The sequence below is a fragment of the Chelonoidis abingdonii genome, chromosome 10 (genome assembly GCF_003597395.2).
Source record: "Chelonoidis abingdonii isolate Lonesome George chromosome 10, CheloAbing_2.0, whole genome shotgun sequence".
NCBI lineage: Eukaryota > Metazoa > Chordata > Testudines > Testudinidae > Chelonoidis > Chelonoidis abingdonii.
Window position 1 is genome coordinate 69552868 of NC_133778.1, and position 21370 is coordinate 69574237.

At 41.1% G+C, this 21370-nt stretch overlaps 1 protein-coding gene across 6 annotated transcripts in view; it reads right to left on the minus strand.

Annotated features, from left to right (window-relative positions):
• KALRN (kalirin RhoGEF kinase) overlaps positions 1-14969 on the minus strand; it is an 833042-nt gene extending 818073 nt beyond the window's left edge. For all 6 annotated transcript variants that reach the window (XM_075070289.1, XM_075070290.1, XM_075070292.1 and 3 more), the window contains exon 1: positions 14660-14969. In XM_075070289.1, coding sequence (XP_074926390.1) covers positions 14660-14732 — 73 coding nt within the window. In that variant the 5' untranslated portion in view covers positions 14733-14969. The remainder of the gene's footprint in view (positions 1-14659) is intronic.
• Positions 14970-21370: the final 6401 nt, after the last annotated feature.

Genomic DNA, 21370 nt, shown 5'->3' on the forward strand with positions numbered 1-21370 from the left:
CATGGAGGCAACAAAGGCTTCACACAATTGAGGCAAAGCTCTCAAGGTCCATGGGTTAGTGGATCCATACCTGCTGCCTCCACTATAGCCTCCAAGACTCCTCTGACAAAAAAGAGTATGAAACAGAAGCTCTGCTAAGTGAATCCAAGTGAATTTGTTTAGATCGCTGTCCCCTCCTGTGTTTTTTCCAGGGCTCTATGTTTCTTATACGCAGGTTGTCTGTTCTTCTGATATAGTGTTTAAATATGGGTATAAATAAATCTATTATTTGTACTTTACTTGAGGAGTGTTGCTGGTAAATAAAGGAGAGAAATAGAATTGTTTGAACTGCTCTCAGGACCCACACATTAAAACATACTCACATAAGGGGTATCCGCTCTACCTTGAAAAATAACTGAGTCATTCCACAGGAACAGAGATGCACAGTTTTTACAATTGTATTTATTAGATTATATCAGGAGAAAAAAGGATGAGGAAAGGTTAGACTAAGGCAGGGGTCAGCAACCTGCGGCACGGGTGCCAAAGGCAGCATGCAAACTGATTTTTAGTGGCACTCTGCTGCCAGTCAAGGTCCCAGCCACTGGCCCCGCTCAGCCTGCTGCCTGCCTGGATGAAGAGACACCCAGGCCAGCAGCAGGCTGAGCGGGGCCAGTAGCTGGGACCCTGGCTGGCAGGGGCCAGCGGACACACCCCAGAGTGACAGAAGGCTGAGCACCTCAGCCCGCTGCTGGCCTGGGGTCCCAGCCGCTGGCACCACTCAGCCCACTGCTTGCCTAGATGGACAAAACCTCAGGCCGGCAGCGGGCTGAGCTGGGCCGGTGGCCAGGATCCCGGCTGGCAGGGGACAGAGGATGGAACCCCAGACTGGCAGCAGGCTGAGCGGCTCAGCCCGCTGCCAGTCTGGGGTTCCATCTGCCACCCCCACTGCTGGTCTGGGGTTCCAGCTGCCGGCCCCGCTCAGCCAGCTGCCAGTCGGGTTCCTTCTGCCAGCCCCTGTAAATGTAAAATCTATTACTGGCACCCGAAACCTCAAATTACAGTAAATAAATGTAAAAGCAGCAGAGAGTCCTGTGGCACCTTATAGACTAACAGAACTTTTGGAGCATGAGCTTTCGTGGGTGAATACCCACTTCATCGGATGCATGGGCTGAAGACTTGGCACACCACTTCTCAAAGGTTGCCACCCCTGGACTAATGAAAGGAAGCGATATACTAAGTTTAAAGTTCTGTTAAACCTGATTGCAAGGAATTGACCAGAAATCTAATGTTCCTGTTACTAACAGACTCAACATTTGTATGAGACATTCATGGTAAAGTTTGATGGCTGAATGGAGAGAACTCAGGCAAAAAGGTAACTAGCAAATGTAAAAGGCAAAAAAGCAGAAACAGGGCTGTAAATGGGTTCTGACAATATTCCCTTCGGGTGGTGATCTATGTAAAATATGAAATACAGTACCAAACCTGGGCTAGAAAGAAAAGCTCTTATGTAGGTGGAGCTTTTTAATAGCATGTAATTAAATTTCTCCTACATTTAGTGTTTCAGAATAGATGCAACGTTTATAGAATGCTCACTACGAAAAGGTAACACAGGACTATGACTAGTAGTGAGTGCAGAGGACTGGGAGTCTAAACTCCTGGCTTCTAAGCACTCAAATCCAGATTTTTTAAAATATTTAGGTGTTGCAGCACTCAGCATTGCAATGCCTAACTGACTGGGGAGCCTACATCTAGTTTTAAAAGGGATTTAGGCACTCATCTGAGGCCCAGAGCTTCTATGATAAGCACAGTATAAATGTCTAGATACACGAATTAGATATTTCTACTCTGCCATTGATTCATTTAGGCCCCGTCTATACCACACAAAAAACATGTTAGCTGAGCATGAACCAGATCCTCAGTCTGTATAAATTGGCATAGTTCCACTGACTTCATTAGCATAAGGCCACTTTTTACACCAACTGTGGACCTGGCCCATATATATTTAAAAACAGGTTCATCAGCCTAACACAGTTTTAAGATACTTTGACTGGTTAGTCTGGACAAGGGAAAGGTGTGTTAATCCCATTTCCAGGATTAAGGCCAAAATTTGCAAGCTTGTGTGCCTGAAGTAGGTCACCTACATAAAAGTGGCTTGATTTTTAGAAGGACTAAGTGCTCCCAGCTCCCTTTGATTTCCGATTCCTAAATATGGATTTAGATGCTGCACTTTAGGCTCTGAAGTTTGAAAATAGTTTTGCAAAAAGGGATTGGCATGCTTGCCCTTCGTCCGTGTTGCCCAGACAAAGGATGTTAAAACTGTGTTAGTATTTACAAAAATGGGTTTAGCTAACCAGGTATTTTTTAATAAAGCAAGTGTGCAAACTTAGGCAAATCACAAATCATAACTGTGCCTTACTTATCTCCATCTTATAGATATGTATGGTACTTCTCTATTTCATTTAATATTCATAAGTAAATAAAATAATAATACACTAGCTATAATAGATCTCCAAGTGCTTTACAAAGGGAGATCAGTATTATGATCCCTATTTTACAGATAGGGATTCTGATGCTTTGTGATCCTTGGATGCAATATAAATACAAAGTATTATCAACTAATTATCATCATCTTTTATTACCACTCAGCACCAAGGAGAGCTGAGGAATGCTGAATCAGACAAAACAATTATTGCTTATTCTGCACATATCCACTCTCTAGTTGACTAAATCTCAAGGTGCATGCTATAGAAAGTTATCATTTAACTGCTACTCAGAGTAAGGATCTGCTACTATCTACAGTCTTTGGATCACTGCACATGACCAACACCACTGTATGTCTCCCATGCAAAGCACTGTGGTGGAACTGCAGCTGTACCAAGAGATGAAATCAATTCCAATCACAGCAACCAGTTCAGAGCTTCTGGTTATGCCCTACTGCATAATTCAGTATAGAATTATACTGACAAATGGTATAGACAAATGGGGTTTTGACCCTTTCCTGTGGTAAGGGTTTAGATGTTAGAAGGACCATTTCTACAAAACATTATGAAGACAAAATTCATTTTTAATTAATGTAAATGATATACCCATCCTGTTTTTCTCTATATCTGGTTTTAGTGTCAGAGTCTTCTTAAGAGGCCAAAATGTATCAGCATCCCACAAAACAAAACGCACACACAAAGATTTCCTTAGCAGACTGTTTTATTATGACATTCATAAACAACCTGGGGAAGAGTATAGATTCCAGACCAACAGGATCCTGTAATAGGTGGCTGAGTTATTTAACAACCTGGCTAACTTTTGAATAGAACCGAGTTGACTGGAGCAAGCTGTTAGCTGGAGATTTGCACACAGTAGATCCAGGCCCTTGAAGCTCACAAGATCATTACTATTCACCCATTAGGCTTGACTTGCTCCTTCAGACTGAATTTATCTGAATGCTTCAGACTGATTCTATTAGCATCATCCCCTGAACTCTCGGGTCTGCTTTTCTGTGCTGAAGCAGACAGTTTAAATTGCTGTGAAGACAGTGGCAGTCAGTTCCAAAGAGACTAGCTCTTTATAACATATTTCTGTGAACAGAAGGCAATAAATATGAATCAGAATGCACAAGGATTTGGCTTTCTCTAGTACCTTTGGTTCATCATCAAGCACCTGATCCCTGCAGCATCGACGCAAGAGTGGCCATGTTTGAAATAAAAAGAAGACTCTTTAGTTGGTTTATAATATACACGATAATGTAAATCGTACATGTATTGTATCTATGAATGTATGTGTAATTTAGTCCCATTAAAATGCAAATAGTTATCACACTGGGATATCTTCTTCTTAGCATATATGCAATGTGCCTCAGGCGGCATATGATCGGTCAGAGACATCACGTTACCTCCCTACACTTCTATAACTGCACTTAAGAGGAAGAACTTGCTGTGCCTGCAATACCACTTTGTGGTAACTTATGCTTTTGATTTTATAACATTGACCACTGTATGTGCATAAGGTATCTCCTCTCTTTCACCACACATATCAAGGCAGTGTCCGAATCCGGCAACATTTTCCTCTATCTTATTTCTAAAATCTAATCTTTTCCTTCCATCCAACAGCTAAAACTCTCAAGCCCCATATCCTCTTACTTCTTTACTGCTATGTCTTCCTCCTATGTGGCCGTCCTAACACTCACATGCCCATTCCCAAGATACAGGTGCTTAAGACCCTCTTCTTTGCCCATTGCTCTGACCATGGAACTCCCCTTCTTTGAATCTATCCACTGGATCTCCCTTTTCTAGCATATTAAATTCAAGCTTCTTCTCCTCAAATTTCAAGGCCCTAGACAGTTCTGTCCACCTCTATTTTATCTACTCATCTTTATTTGACCTTCCGCATTCTCTCCACTCAGTTACTAATGTTAGTATCCACCATCTATTTATCCAGTTCTCCCACAGCTGTTTTTGTACTTTCTTCCACTTGGGATAATCTTTCCAAACTAGTTCATAAGGTCACCACGTTCTTCTTCAAATCCCTTTCGGAGCCATGCATGGTGGTATAAAGGCAAATAAAGAGACAAGTTCCCTTACTGAAGGAGTTCACAATCAAAGTTAGATCACAGAGATAATAAAAAATGACAATGCAGCATGGCAAGTAAGAGGGTACCTTCATGGAAATTCAACTGAATTCCATTAGAGTCCTTCCGCTGGTCTCTGTTGGTTTCTTATAAACCCATAGTCCCAGGAAACAATAGACTAATAGTCCCAAAACCTAACTGGCCAACTGGAACCAGCAGAAACTAGTTGAAAATTTTCAGCAAGAATTTTCATTAAAGTGGTGTGGGGAAAGTCAACAGTAAACAGTGGAAGGGGAACACTGCTGTACAAGCAGACTAGATATTTCCATAGAGAGCAGATCATGTCCATTGTTTGGTAGAGTATTACATATTTCTTATTTTTCATTTATGGTGGATACATTTTTACTATAATGTAAATGTATTTATTAAATGCCAGAAACCTGTTGTTTTAGTTCCTTTCATAATCAGGTACCCAAGCACCCAATAACATTTTAAAAAACAGCAAATTGAGACAGTGACAGGGTAACAGCTGAGTAGACAAATGTAGCAGCAGCCATTGTATATTCAGCAATTGCTCATTTAAAGCGTCAGGTATTAAACCATGTTTTATGGAGAGAAGAAAGATGAGCCAGAACACTAGAGTTACCTCCTACTCTGAAAATGCCATGAGCTATTCATCTTTCACCTGAATGGCTGATATGGATGGGCATAAAGGAATAGTTTAACATTTTATCCAAAGGATGGCACTTCTGACTAGTGCCACCATATACTGTCAATAAAATATCAGCTGCATCTTTTGGCATAGGACTTGAACATACAATCTTCTTGCCCAGAGCCAAGAATTCCACCAATTAAGCTTTGTAGGTCTAATAATTAAGGCATGCTTACTATTAAAAATAAATAGCAATGATTCAGATCTTGAGCTCGTCATTCCATTTTTACTGAGTTGTTTTAATTCAGTTGCTGGAATAAAGACCAGTGGCCTCAGGAGTTGACCCCACATTATTTGTTTTTCAAACTGTTAAAACCCAACAAAAACAATTTTAAAGAAATAAATTAATTACTCACAAATCCACTCTAACTTTTCAGTGACTGTATCACTGATGTCCTTAGACATGTAAAGCCAAACTTTGGCACAATTTATGTTTCCTCTCCTATTGAAATAGTACTGCAACAATACTCTTGTTTCCAGCTTGGATCCCGTTTGGTACAACAGTTTGATGTTCTCTTACAAGACTAGTGAAAAATACACTCCGCTAATTTTACTAAGTGACATGCCAGCATCTTTAGGGACTATATTTTTTCCTACCTTTCCATACAGTAATATGGTTTGCTCTCAGCTAATGAAATGTGCTTTACATTAGCTGGAGTGAGGAGTTCAGTTAGGATGTCCCTCTACCCTTTTTCTGGCTGACATACAGTCAAGCATCAAAAAGTTAAACTGCTTTGATAGAAAACTATTTTCCTTTCTTTAATATTTGATAGTTGATCATGAGTTGATAATCCCTGCAGATCTCCTTTTGCTTCCCCCATTGCCCCAGTGGTTTATCATGTCCAATTAGCCATCTGCCATGCCTGTACTGCCATACAAAAGGAACACACTCCCCTCTACCACAACCCATCAGCAGGCCCATTGTCCCAGCTGACAAACAAGAATCAGACATCATTGTTTCCAACTGATGTTGCTGCTCAGAATATAGGCTGCCAGTTGTGATTAAAACAGTAGAGGTGCCAGAGAACACTCCAGGAATCAGGAACTATGCCAGAAACTACAATAGTAGTAAAGAACCTTCATCAAGTTACTTTTACTAAGCATATACTAATTTCAAGTAATAAGCATACTGGGTCAAAGTTTGCTCTTAGACAATAGGGTTTACATGGGAGTGAGAGAGAGTCTGGCCCACTGCCTTTACTGTTTTACTAAGGGTTCACAGAGGGCATCTTGACAAGAAACTCCTACAATCTCCAGGAGAGACAAAAGTGCTTTGATTCAAAAACATTCTCTTTAATGATTTCTTAAAAGAATGAGGCAGGTCATCTTATGTGTACAACTTACTACAAAGAAGTGATCAAAAACCTGAAAAACACAGCTGAGTTAATATATAGAGCTATTATTATAGATTATATAATGAGTTAATTTAATTTCTGCTGCAAACACCACTCTTTTTTTTCTCCAAGGCCACTTTAGTAACACAAATGATCAGAGCAGCTGGTTCACCAGTCACTGATGTTAAACTGAAGATAATTTCCTCTTATGATTCTGAGAAAAGCAAGATGTCACCTTATACTAATAAGTATAGTTTGCCTACTTACAGTTCTTTGTTCCGTCAGTGAAACAAAAATGGTGTCTTAGATAATTAAGGCTGCAAAAAAGGAATTTCATTTTTAGCTTTAAAGGCAATTTGTTGCCGTTAAGCAGGTATTGCCTAATTGGTCTGTGTACCTACCTGGCCTCTTTCACGAAGTAGGTGGTGCTCAGACACTATTGTAAGGCATAAAAGTAGGCAAAAGAGATAGCGGGAGACAGATCACCCCAATTAAATACAACATAGTTTATGTATTAATTAATTAAAACAAACACATTGCTTTTAAAAGTAAAAATGGAATTCCATTCTTGAGCCCTGATTCTGCAAGGCTCTTGAGCACTTACTTAATTTTATACATAGGAATAGTTCTATTGACTACAATGGCACTACTCATGCCTTGAAGCCTAAATTATCTGAGGCTAAATTTAGAAACAACTATAAATATGATCCCAATCTTCTAAAGTTCATCCGTGGCTATCACCAATCTTCTCTTCAGTCTACTGGATCAGGAAACAGGAACTATTTAAACAGCAATGATTTTTTCCCAGTACTCCTTCACACTCCAGCACTGAATATGTATAACTTTCAAACTACTGATGTTCTCTACTAATCTGCTGTCATACTTAACTATGATAAGGAGCAAAAATATATAGTACCAGAAACTAATATTATCTGTAGCCACATGAGGTAGTCAAGTAAATAGAATTCTCTCTCTTGTAATGCTGCATGGGAGAATAGGTTCAAATACCAACTTCGGTCTAAATTACAGCTGAAATGACATGCAAACTGCAAATATCCCCATCAAATATGACTTGTGCAAAACTAACCGTAACTTGGTACTACAACCCATGTATTCCACAGGTGGCTTGACCTAGAAAAGCATTTATGATTGATATCATCATGATGTTTGGGTTAAGTTCTAATTTCACTTATATTAGTGAAAAATCCAACATAAGGTCATTGAAGTAAATTGAGTTATTCCAGATTTACACCAGGATAACTGAGATCATAATTTGTCCTAGAATCTCTGACTAAATTTTTTTTTAATTCAAACCTTCCATGACTTTTCTTCTATAGCCACCTGCGTTCCAGAGCTCTCTAGTAAGATGATCACATTTTACTTCTACATGTGCTTTCTCTTTCTTTCCTATATTCAGGTTTCTTTTGCAACATGTGCATTACAAACCTCCCAGCTATGCTTACAAGGCTCACAGGGCAAAGTTTCCTAAGTGGTAGAATCCTCATAGTTTAACACAAGGCATGTGCACCATATAGATCTATAAAAATGAGTTGTTTATTCACCAAAATATTAAAGCAAGACACCATTCCAGATCAAATAAGAGCACAAATATGTCAGCTTGTTCTTGACTTACTTTAAGTTTGAGTCATAAAATGCACAGCTATTTGCGTTTATAAGGTCTAACACTCCATAAGTATTTTCTTTGATATAGCTATGAAGTATTTCCAAATACCAGTAGATACTGCATTGTACGGGTCATAGTGGAGTAATAAAGCTGCTTCTATACATCCATAATCAAACTTCTTTGGGACCATAAGGTCACAGCAGCTGAAACAACGAAATACATCATATCAGCCCTGCCTGCCTAAAAGAGACCCAACACACCTGTCCAATGGGAGAATTCCCCACAGGGTCCTTAGCATAGAAGGTGCGTGTTCTTTTACATCTCTGAAATCCAATCCTACATTTAAAAATCTTCTATTCCCCAACACTCTGTCAAGGCCTTGATACAGCCATGGAAAAAACAGTGATACTTATACTTTCCTGGCGAAAGCTGACTTTTAGTTACACCTATTCACCCCTTCTATGGATGAGAGACAACTGAGACACAAATCTGGCAATCTACGTTCCACTGTAAAGAGGTTTCCTTTACTCATGAGCACTATGGCCATTGTATTATTCTGTGGGGTTTCTCTTTCACAGTAATACTGTTCTTCCCTGTGAGATTGATTTAAAATTCAATGAAGGCAATGGCAGTTTTCCCACTGACTTCAGCAGGCGCTGGATCAGGCCCTATAGCAACACCTACTAATGCAAATAATGTTCATCCTGTATTGATGTTTCCTCTACATCCACACCTCCTTGTTTTGTGAATCAAGGATTGTTAACTTGACAGTAAAGGATTAGCTCTGAGCAGAAGCTATGCGTACAAGGTCTTATCCTGATAGCTAGCTATTCAAATTAATACAAAATAATATAAATGTTTATTGTACCATACTATAATATGATCTCATCTAGAAAAAATGAATTGTAAATAACCATAAAATGTCACTCGCATTATGTTTTGCATAATTATTTTACTTTTTTTTCCTTGGTGCAGGAGTCTGTTGGGGGAGGAACTGAATGTCTTCTGGGATTGCTAACAGGATACAGAACTTTTCTGCACTTTAGTCACCAAATAAAATCCAAGACATGGGCCAGATCATATCCTCATGACTTTCCCCTCCACAAATCCATAGGGTCTAATACCTTTTCTGGGCATTTTCAGCAGTGCTGAAGGGGGGAAATGATGCTATCCCCACTAATAGCCCCTGGTATAGTTACACCCAACTTCTGGTCCTTTTGTCTTCAGACCCCAGACCGACAGAGCATTGTCTACAAAGTCCTGAGGAGGACAAAAGACAGTGCCACAGAAAGTTCCCTTCCAGATGGAGTGGGGGAGATCTGCTCATGGAGGCCCCACTCCATGCACATATGTTGGGGAGCACGTGACTATCTGGTCTTAGGTGAGTAGTGACTAAAATCTAATCCAGGTAACCCTCTGAAATAGATGAAAAAATAATTCACATTATAGATTCAGCAAAGTGTAAAATGAAAATCCACATTCCTGGTAATACCATAGGGCAAAATCTCCAGAGAGAAGTGTGATCTCTACATTGTCACTGTCCCTTTAAACAACAGGGGTCCTTTCCAAATAGAACACAAAACATGACAGTCTTTTCTATATCACAGCCTCCTTTATTAGTGTACATTATCAAAACAGACCTTATAAATTATAAAGTTGGAAGGTGAGGAAGTCAGACACCATGAGTACACCTTACCACTAGAGACAAGTAGATTGATTCAATTTATCTGTCCTACTAGGAGACACTTGATTCCATCAGCCTCAAGGAGCACTCTTCCGCACACATAATTTGAAGCACATCTATTGATCAAACAGCCTGTCCACTGCCAATCATTTTAAAATTATTTAGTAGCAGAACTGACAGTCACTTGGACACAAATGAACATTGGCAAAAGTCTAACATGCTGGTGGAAGGCAAAAGGAAAAGAGAATAATTCATTGCACTAAAAAAAAAGATAGAACAATATCAATTTTCAACTCACCCACAGGAATCAATGACAGATTCTGCCTCTTTACATCAGAAACAATGTTAGATTTAGATGACACAAAACAAATTAGAAAAGAAAACCCTATCCACTGTATACAGGAAGTATTAATGATTGCTCTTTCAAGAAATCACTGGTTTCTGGATTCTTCTATCAGTTTACCTCTATAAATATTTAAAGGTTTGGCAAATTTTTGTTGTCCCAGCTTCTAAAGTGTAACAGAAACTCTTAGAACACAGGCACAAAGATAAAGCTTTTCTTATATGTCCTCATGCATCCAGGGAAAGTTCTCACATTCCAACCATGGCTTAACAACATGACTTCCATTACTCTATTCATTCTCTGAGCAACAAAGTCATTCGGATTCAGTCCCACACAACATAAAAACTGGAAAACGCAGTACATATTTAACTTGCTGATATGAAATAAACTACTGAGACTTTTTCTTAAGAACATTTGCAAAATTTCAAGCTTTGTCACCAAACAGAAATCAAAACTCCAAAACTTAATAAAAGTATATAAAGGCTTAGGGCCAGATTCATTCACAAAGAATTGCTATAGCTCAAACAGAGGTTCTGGGCTTGACATGGAAGTTATTGCTTTTGGTTTTATGGCCTGTATGAAGTAAGAAGTCAGGCTAAATTATTATAATGATCCCTTCTGGCTGTAAAGTCTCTGAATTTACGAATTCTTATTTCAGTTACACAAATATAATCTCACTGAAGTAAATAAAATTACTCTTTTTATACAGCATGGTAACTAAAATCAGAATAGTCTCTGCCACACATTTCTTTAGAGATATTTGACAGAATTCTGATCTCAGTTATACTGGTGTATCTCCATTGACTTCAAACAAGTTATCCCTGTTTCACACCAGCATGAGATCAAAATCAGGCCCATCACTTATTACTTTGGATTGGTTAATTTGATTTTGTTTTCCACTTATAGCTTATAGATCTGTTATCTTCATTGTCATTGATAACAGACCCTATATTTGAATTGCTGGGTGCTCTTGCTAAAACATCTGTCTCTGAAGGGCCTTCATCTCTGGCATATGCTTCCTCTATTGGTCTAAGAGAGCTGAGTTTACTGACCTTCGATGCTCAGTGTAAAGCTCATCTGTTTACTAAAGCTTTTGACTGAGATATATTGATGGAGAACAGTGTCAGGACCCTGAGTTTTCATTGGGAATGCTGCCTTCTGAGTTTTTGCTATTTCCTTTGATAGCTACAATTTGGTGAGTGCCCTTTTTATAGTTAATTTTTGGCACCATCTTTGAATGGTAGTCTTGTATATGGAGGGTTTGCATAACTGAGATTCCTAATGTTAAAAAAGTATTGTTTTAATTGTCATGAATGCACCAAGACACTAAAAAATCATCTTTTATAAAATCTACATAAGTATTAGTAATTCATATCTATATGGCACTAACCACTTAACAAAAGACAACAAAAAGTCAGACAAGGGTAACACAGGGTCTGATCTCACAATCCTGTCTCAGGCAACACTCCCATTGACTTATGTGGGAATTCTGCCTGAGAGGGGACGGGAAGGGTCAGGTTCTCAGTTTGTTCACAAGTGTTCTATCTAGACTCTCTCCCTGAATACATCTCATTAGCTGTTTTCTCTAGCATCAAGACTGACATCAACAGCAACTCTAGGCAGTCACAATATCAGCACACAAAGCAGAGAACCAAATAGGACAAGCAAGCATCCATAGAAAAGTAGATTATTCCAATAAAAATTAACCAATTTCACTAAGGTCAGGCCCACCATCAGATGCCTTGATTTCTGTTTATCAGGTCCCTCAATGGCCATTAGCTAGGATGGACAGAGATGGTGTCCCTAGCCTCTGTTTGCCAACAGCTGGGAATGAGCGATGGGATGGATCACTTGATGATTACCTGTTCTGTACATTCCCTCTGGGGCACCTGGCATTGGCCACTGTCAGAAGACAGGACACTGGGCTAGATGGAACTTTCGTCTGACCCAGTATGGATGTTCTTATGGTTTTATATTTGTATTAATTTTAAAACATGCCTGGTATAACTATGAGGCTTATTCATGTCCGTGAATTAGTAAACAATTTCTTTTTAAACAGTGTTGTGTTTTGTGTATGAGAGGACACACAGTGGATTCAGACTATTTACTTACTTGAGTAAATGGGAATTCCAAAAACCCTTCCAGGGACCCTTTAAATTAAACTCATAGGACACCTAACAAGATTATATTCATGATTCCTTAGGCATCGAATTTCTGGAGGAGGACACAGAATGGGAAAATGTTTGATCATGGGATTCTTTTTGAGTGTTCTTTTCTTATTTAGTAAGATTTCTTTTACAAACATTACAACGAATGTGAACAGTCCCTTTGACTTCAATGTTGTAATCTTTTCTTATGTTGAGAATTAAGTGCCATTAGGCAATGATTTAAGCTTTTAAGAGGGAGATTTCTGAAGCAATATACATTTTTTTTACCAAAATGCTATTTTTTTTAAAAAGTGCATTCCACAAATCTTCAATAGTCCAAGAACACTCATACCACTGGGGTATGAGAAATCTATAAATGTTTTGCTTGTAGCCATGCAGGGTATCAAGAGGCAAATATCAATTGCCTTAATGGCTTGTGGATCACAAGATATGCACAGTCAGACCTTATTATAGTTACTCTCTAGATCAAAGCATTTTCACATGAACAGGGTTCAGTCCACCACAATTGTACCAGATCTGCAGGAATGAACTTGTTTAAAGTTTTGGTGATTACATGATTGTTTTGTTGTAACTGGAGCCTGAAGCTCTCTGCATAACTAATCATCAGGTAGAAGGAAAAAGGCAGCTGAAAAGTAAAGCCTTGACAAACAGCTGAGGCAATAAGTGTCAAATCCAGACTACCAGGTTCAATCCCCTTTTGAAGTGAGTGTTTAATCCTTTGCAATTTTTAATTAAAAATTTACCAAATAGCATGTAATGCTTTAAGGTTCAGCCTATTGAATCAGAAGGAATCCTATAAACTGTTTCACCTGGGGCTTTGATCCCACATGAAATAATGTTTTAAAGATAAGAGCCATCAAACTAATAATACTTTATGTGGGTATCTAGTGTATACACATTTCTTAGAGAATTTGGCCCAAATATTCTTTTAAGAAGCAGAGTCACATTTAATCTTACGCTTTGTTATAGTATTGTCCTCTAAAACAGAAGGACATTTATTTCTCACACTACTCACTGAAATACAATTGGATTTGTTCTTGATCCTGACCTTCTGGATCTTGCTGACAAAGTCCATCTCAGAAGGAATGAGATACCCAAGCAAATATGCTCACCAGTTTTCCCACCAGTAATGACCTGCGTTGACTTCTAGTGTCCCTAATGCCCGGTACCACTGCCACAGTACACATGACTGAAAGCAGTGGGTTAACAAAGCCTTTTTTAAAGGATTGCAAGGGTTGTGTGAGATGGAACGGGGTACTTGTGCATATAATATATTTATAGCTTTCAAGTGAAAGTACAAATTTAGTAGACTGAGGGAGGGAAAAAAGCAAACTCCTCTTCAAAATAATTAACTGTGATTATTATTTATTGACCTTTCCCCTCAGCTTGCTAACCCCTAATTCTCCATTCTGATCAGAGGAGTGATCCAGGAAGAGGTGTTACACATTATAGACAATGTGCATAAGGTTGGTTAAAATCGGAGCCTCTGGCTCCATCACCTGACCCAACCTATAACCCAAACTGAAGGCGTGTTTAGGGACCCAATGTCATGTCTTTTTGTGTGTGTAGTTCTCACAAGCCATCAAAGAACATCTTGGAGAGGTTTTTGTGTATTTCCAATCTCAGAGGAGAAAGGGAGAGAGCAACGATAAATTTCCTGCCATGTTAAGATCTTGTACTGTGCGAGAACTGGGAGGAGATGTAATCCCTCCCCTCTTGCATTTAAAAAGTGATCTAAGATCGCCCCATTCCTGTGTAACAAGCGAAGAGCAGCATCATTTCCTAGCAAGCCAAGGAACAAATGGAAACGGAACAAGAAGCGGGGATAAATCTGGTTTCTCTTCTGAAACTGACAACCAACAGTTTCCAATCCTCGGTCAATTCGTTAAGTGCTTGTGCAAACAACCCCAACACAAAAGCATCTTTGCTCAGAGAAGGGGCTTCTCCTTTAGTGGCTGTGAATGTCTCTCACACTAGCCGTGAGACTAAAGTCTTTTTGGGGGGCGGGCGGAGAGGAAGGAGACAATGAACAAAATATAAATAGGAGGAGGAGGAGATCAGTGGGGTTCTCTTCACCCAGCGGACCCCAACCCTGTCCATGCGCCCCCAAACAAAGCAAGTCAGCCAGTCCCTTGTGGCTTCCCACCCCAGGATGGTGCCAATGCAAAACCACCCCTTTCTCGCAACCCATTCTCGCCCAGGCGATGACAGCCCCTTCTCCTCCTTCTTCGCCCCTTCCCCATGCCTTCCTTACCTGTTCGGAAAAAAGCATCCACCTCGGAATCGGGGACAGCGCCTTCCTCCGCTGCCCCTTCTGCGGGATTCATGGCTGGGGAAAGAAGAGGCAAGCCCGGCTGCTGCTAATATCCAGTGAGTTCGGGAGGAGGAGAAGCAAAGGGAGAGAGAAAGAGGGAGGGATGGATGGAGGCGCTTTCAGCAGCTAGCCCAGCCGTGCACAACCGGGATCATCCCTTCCATGGTGTCTGGTGAGCTCTGCTGGGGCTGCTGCTCCCTGGGCTTAGCAGCAGCTGCTCCTACTGCCTGCCAGTCGTGTGAGGTTTGCAGTCCCCTCCCGCCCCCCAACACCTCCAGCAACAGCAGGCTCTCTGCCAACCCCTTCTCCTCTCTCTATTGTTCAGATCTGCTCTGCTCTCTTCCCTCTCGTCTCCTCCTCCTCTCTTCTTTGCCAACAATGCCCCTTGCTGCAAATGTGACTCCAGCCGAGCTGTATTTACATAGATGACAGTTCAATTCCTTACAGCAGCGGCAGCCGCCTGAGCTAGTATCACACCAGCTATTGTTGTTTTCCTAATGATCATTTCAACCAGCCTGGGTTATTCTGGCCGTCAGGACTTCCTGAGGGAGGCAGGAAAGCTGGGATGTGGATATTATAAAGGAAAGAGGAAGGGAGAAAGAGAGAGGAGGTGTGGGTGTGTGTTTCGTGGGAGCTTTTATCATTGAATAATCAAGGGACTTTTTTCTCCCCCACTCTTTCCATCTCTCTTAAATCAGCTAATCCACCCCTCCCAGTTAATACAGGATTGTGCCCTATAGTATATTCTCCTACCGAGTCCCCTCTCTCTCACTCACACACACACACACACCCCTTACTAATGCTTGTTCTAGTCCTTACTATATGGATCATTCACGGGAGGTTTCCTTCCGATACACAGATCACAATGAACATTCTTTCCTTACAGGCAGATTCAAAACAAGACAAAAAACCCACTGGGTGTGTATGAAAATACAATTGGGCAAATGAAGTGTGTCCCAGAATAGCTAGCTCCTGTTGAATTTCAGTTCAAAGAAACACGCAGGGTTTGTAATTAACGCAGTGACTGTAGTGCCGGCTGGTTTTTAAACAATATTTTCCCTTACAATAGGATAGTGCTTGAGGGTATACAGAATAGTGCTGCCAATTCCATTCCTGAGGGTGCCATGTCCGGAATAGGTATGTGTGTGCATGTCTGAACATGTGTACTTAAACTTCCAAGAGGATTTCACTAATTTTTCCATGTGTGCTTTGCTGTCCTCACCATTTGTGGCATCAATTTGCATTATTCTCATATCAAATTTAAAAGCAATGAGGTCGTTTGCAGTGGTAGGTATCTATAAAAAGTGCAGAGAATCAAATAACAAAACTGGGTTTTTAAGTATTCTATTACATAACATGCTGTTGAAACTTCAAGTTTCTGAAACAGATATTTGAAACTGTGTTCTTGCAGGTACTTTCACATTCTGCTTTTTGCAGGCTTTGGGTTTGATGGGGTGCATGGATTAGTAATCTGAAAATGGGACAGGAAACCAAGATATATTGATTTTCTAGTTCCAAGTCTGACAAGCTGCCTTGTCCTGTGATTTAATTTCTCTACCACAGTTTCACTCTCTGTGATATAGGGATAACATTTATGCACTTATCTGAAAAGGGTATCCTGAGGAATAACTAGTTGCTATTTGTAAAGTGCCTTGAAGATTAAAAGCATATGTCCTACTGTTATTCCATGACATCCAGGTAATCAGATACTAATGTGAAAGATAAGGGGAAATGGTGAAAATCTTTCCTCATTTTCTGCCATTCTCAACCTCATCAGCTACTGATTCCATTATAGCCACACAACATATCCAAAATTGATAATCTACTAATTAAGATTAAGATTTTGCCATTCTATCTCAGAGTGAGAGTTGGAATCAGTGGGATTATTTGTGGAGCAAGGTACTATACATTATTAGCAAGGGGGGGGGGGTTTACAAAACTTGGGCCTTTAAAAAAACCAAAACCTAAACTGAAACTCCACTATGTCTATCTTCTTGTTTAATTCAAACCTTATGTTTAGACCTCAACCCAAACTTGACTCTGAACTTTCCTCTACCTCTCTTTATTGCTCAACTCTATAATTCTGCCTCTCATCCTCAAGACACTGCCCACACCTTTTCTGAAACTCTTATTCATGCCTTCAGCACCTTTCATCATGATTAAGAAAAAGTACTTACCTTACAGTAACTGAAGTTCTTCAAGATCTGTTGTGCATATGTATTCTACTCTTGGTGCGCATGCACCCCATGTGTTTGAGATCAGAGTCTTTTGGCCAGCAGTGTCCGCTTGGGCAAGGCACATGCACTGAGTGTCCTTGTGCTCCCGTATCAAGTGCATACAGAGCAGAACAGGCTTAATCACCATTCAGTTCCTTTGCTACTGCAGAATACAGATATGAAACAACTCTGTGGTAATGGGGATGGAGAGCAGGTTGTGGAATACATACAGACAACATATCTCAAAGAACTTTGGTTATTGTAAGGTAAATAATTTTTCTTTCATCCTCTAGTGCTTGTGCATATATATTACACTCTTGGTGACTCACAAGCAATGACTTGATGTGATGGCAGTAGGTGCTCAGAGTCTGATTAAATAAATTTTGCTGTGAAGCTCTGCCAAAGCAGCATCAGACCTGGATGCTTCTCCCAAGAAGTAGTGTTTAGTGAAAGCATGGATTGAACACCAAGTAGCTGCTTTGTAGATGTATGAGATTGTGAAAGGAACTGCACTCACCACTCATAGCAACCTCTTGTGTCAGGGTGTGATGCTGCAAAGGGTCCTCATCTCCAGCACCTCCTGCTGGCTGCCTGCATCTTGCTGGGTCTTCCTGGCTTGGCCCTCCAGACAGGTCACATACATTTCTGCCTCCTTTCGGGAGAACAAAACATTCAACTGAAAGTCCAAGCTAAACCATCCAAATAATAATTCTTTCACCCCTTGTCGGGCTCCACTGAAGTGTTCTTACTGGCCCTCCCTCAGGGTCTACTCCACAGGAGGCCAGTCTACTTTTACAGAGTTGTTTCTCTGTTTGCTGAAATATCCCTTCCTTAGGCCCTATCTCCCAGCAGCCTAATTTCCTCCTGCAGTTGGTCTTCCATGCCCCTTCCTGAGGGGCTGGTAGGGGAACCCAGGCCCACCTTCTACTTTAAATTTCAGCCCAGAAACCCTGTATTAAGCTGTTACATCTGCTTCTTCAGACATGCTGCTGTTTCCCTGGGCTGCTCCTGTCTTTAAGTCACCTTGTGCTACTTTCCTGCAGCTTGTACTTAACATAGCCTCTCTTTGGTTCTCAGACCTCTGACATCTCCCTTCTCGGCTGAACTAACAACTCTTTTGCCCCTCTTGGGCTCCACTCAAGTGTTTTTACTGACCCTTCCTCAAGGCCTCTCCCACAGGAACCTGCTCCTGCTCCTCCTTTGTTGCATCTTAGCAGGTTTTCCCCTCACAGTCTTCCTTCCCCAGGGATTCTGGCAGCTTCCCCTAGGGTTCTTCCTGCTCCCTGTAGGCCCTGGCTCAGGGCTTCCCCTACAGGAGCCTATGCTGCTCCCCCATTAGTCCTTCTACCTGACTTCATGCCTGTCTAAGCACTATCTCAGGGCTCCCCCGTGGAGAAGCCTGACCGCACTCTTAATACAACCCCAAATCCATGGGGAGCAGGGTTGCTTATTGATAGAAAAACCATAAATCAGACCCTTAAAGATTTTAACCATACTGTGAAGGGGCAGGGGAGGAAACTGTGTAGCTTTTAATAGGTGGGTGGTATGCAGAAATGGCAGGTGCATATTAATAGAGCTAATCAATGATTCAGAGCTTTTCAGGGACAGTAATTGCTCAAAAATAGTAGAAATCAGAAAGTCAACAGTTGTAGCTAATGCTGTTCACACCAAATCCTAAATCTTTTCTATTTAGCAGCATAGGTTTGTTTGATGAAATCTTTTCTACTTCCTAAACTGTTTTGGACATCAGAGGAACATGATCTTTCTCTGTTCTACGTCAATCCAGCAGCCAGTCTTTGAGGTTGAAGGAGGATGGATTCAAATACAAGATGTTCCTGTTGTCTTGTGATATTAAGTCCAGAAAAGAGAGACGGATTTTAATAGACAAATTATTAATCAAATCTTTGATCATCCACTTGTGGTCTAATGGGGAAAAAAAAGATTACTCACCTTTCTGTAACTGTTGTTCTTCCAGATGTGTTGCACACCTCCATTTCATTGTAGGTGTTTATGTGCTCCAGTGCATGATTGTCAGAGAATTTTTACCCTTACCAGCACCTGTTACAGCAGCCTGAGCACATTCTGGTGTCTCATGCACATCGCACAGGCATAAAGGGTTAAGCCATCACAGACCCACTCCCCCCTCAGTTCCTTTCTACTGGAATGACTCTGATAGAGATGGGAAGAAAGGCGGGTCATGGAGTGGACATTTGCAACACATGTCAAAGAACAAGAGTTACAGAAACATTAGTAACCATTTTTCTTCTTTGAGCGATTGCACTTCCATTCAAATAGTTCAACACTTTAAATAGACTCTGTTCTCACTTACAAATGGACAAGGCTTGGAGGACCCTTCATCCAAAATTAACATAATCTCTAGGTTGTTGAGAGATTGCATAGTGCAAGGCAAACATTTTGCTGCCCTGCAAATGTCCAATACTGGTATGTTAGCCACAAATGCTACAGAGGCCACCTGGGATCTAGTTGAATGACTCAAGATGCTATACAGTGGCTCTGCATTAGCCAACTGGTAGCACAGGAAATACAACCAGATATCCAAGCGAAAATCCTCTGTATGGAAACTGGGCTGCCCTTCATTCTGTCCACAATTGCAACAAACAATTGAAATGAAGATGTGAAAGGCTTAGTCCACTCTTGACAAAATGCTAATGCTCTTCTAAGACCTAGAGTGTTGATTTGCAGAAGGTTGCAAGTGAGAACAAAAAAGACAAGAGGACTTGTAGCCAGAAAGAAGAAAACCAGAGAATCGCACCAATACCAGGAAAGAATCCACTGATTGTCCTTGATGTTTCAGATACAAAAAGATAGTCCAGAACATGCTGAATAGAAGCAAGAACAGAGGGGACCCATTTCAGCCCCAACCAGATGGAAAACCTCTTCCCTTTTAGCCAGGTAAATTGTACTCATTGATGCTTTTCCTACTACTCAGCAGTACCTCTCTGCCAATGTTAGCCAGAGCAGTTGGAGCAGAACTTCTCTGCCAATGTTAGCCAGAGTTTCCAGGCCATTAGATGAAGATCCTTGAGATTGGGGAAGAGGAGGGAGACACAATTCGGCAAAACTAGGTTTGTGTGGAGTGCGAGCATTAGAGGGGGACTGATTGAGAGGTACAAAAGCTGTGAAAACCAATGTTAACAGGGCAACACCAACATGATCACTATAAGACTGGCTTTGCCCTGCATGATCTTGACAGAACTGTGGGCAGAAGAGGGATGGGAGGGAAGCGTACAGCAGACCTCTAACCATAGTAACAGAAAACTATCAACCAACAAACTGGGACTGCAACCTGTTCTGGAGCAGAATTGGAGATGATTTCTGTTGTCCTTTGTTGTAAATGGATCCATTTGGGCTGTTTTCCAGAGCTGGAAAATGGACCTAGCTATGTCTGGGTGAACCCGCATAAGCAGTCAGCCCACCTCTCAAAAACTCAGAACATGCTGGCAATCTTCAGAAGTACAGAGTTGCTGATGCAGAAGTGTCTCAGAGTAGGATTGCTTCCCAACAGAGTAGTGAGGACTAAGTTCCTCCCTGCTTGTTTACATAAAACATGGTGGTCATATTGTCAGTCATCACTAATATCTCCCTTCCTCTGATGTGAAGAAGGAATACCATGCAAGCTAAATCTGTATGTGTATGGTGACCATATATCCCATTTTGGCCAGGACAGTACCTTTTTTGAGCCCTGGCATGGCTGTCCTGACTTTTTTTGGCAAAAGTGGGCATTTGTCCCGTTTGCTCTTGCCAACTGATGAAGTTGGCAAGAACAAATGGGACAAATGCCCACTGTTGTCAAAAAAGTGGGGTGCTGATGAACATGCAGGAGGGGGAGGGGGAGGAGGTGGCAAGCAGCAATGCCAGGTCAATGTGTGTAGGGGGGAGGCAGAGCTCCAGCGGGGGGCAGACAGGGCTTGAGCAAGCGGTGATGCCAGCCCTAGCCTCATTCGGAAGGCAGGCAGGGCTCGGGTGAACAGCAACGTCAGTCCCAGCTTTTGGGAAATATGATCACCCTATTCATGTGAAGACTGAGATTTTGGGGAGACCAGAGACATAGTATTTGCAAGTATCACAGGTGAATCCCCTAGGCCAGATCCAAGGCATCCATGATTCACATAAGAGATGTTGAGGTGGGGCTAAAAGAACTCCCCAGCATACATTGGTGGTTAGACCTGACAAATCTAGGGAGAAGAAGATGCAACTTGTTACATGCACTAACATGTCTATGTGGTGCCTTCTTGGAGAATATACCTCTGCCACCCAGCCATGAAGGGTTCTGAGGTGCAGTCTTGTGTGTTGGACCTCATAAGTGCATGCTGCCATTTAGCATCTTAAACAGCAGCAGCCTTAAACAGTTCCTCACTGTGATGAGAGGATAAGCCTTCAAGTCCAGAATGAAGCTTTGCATTTCAAGAATCCT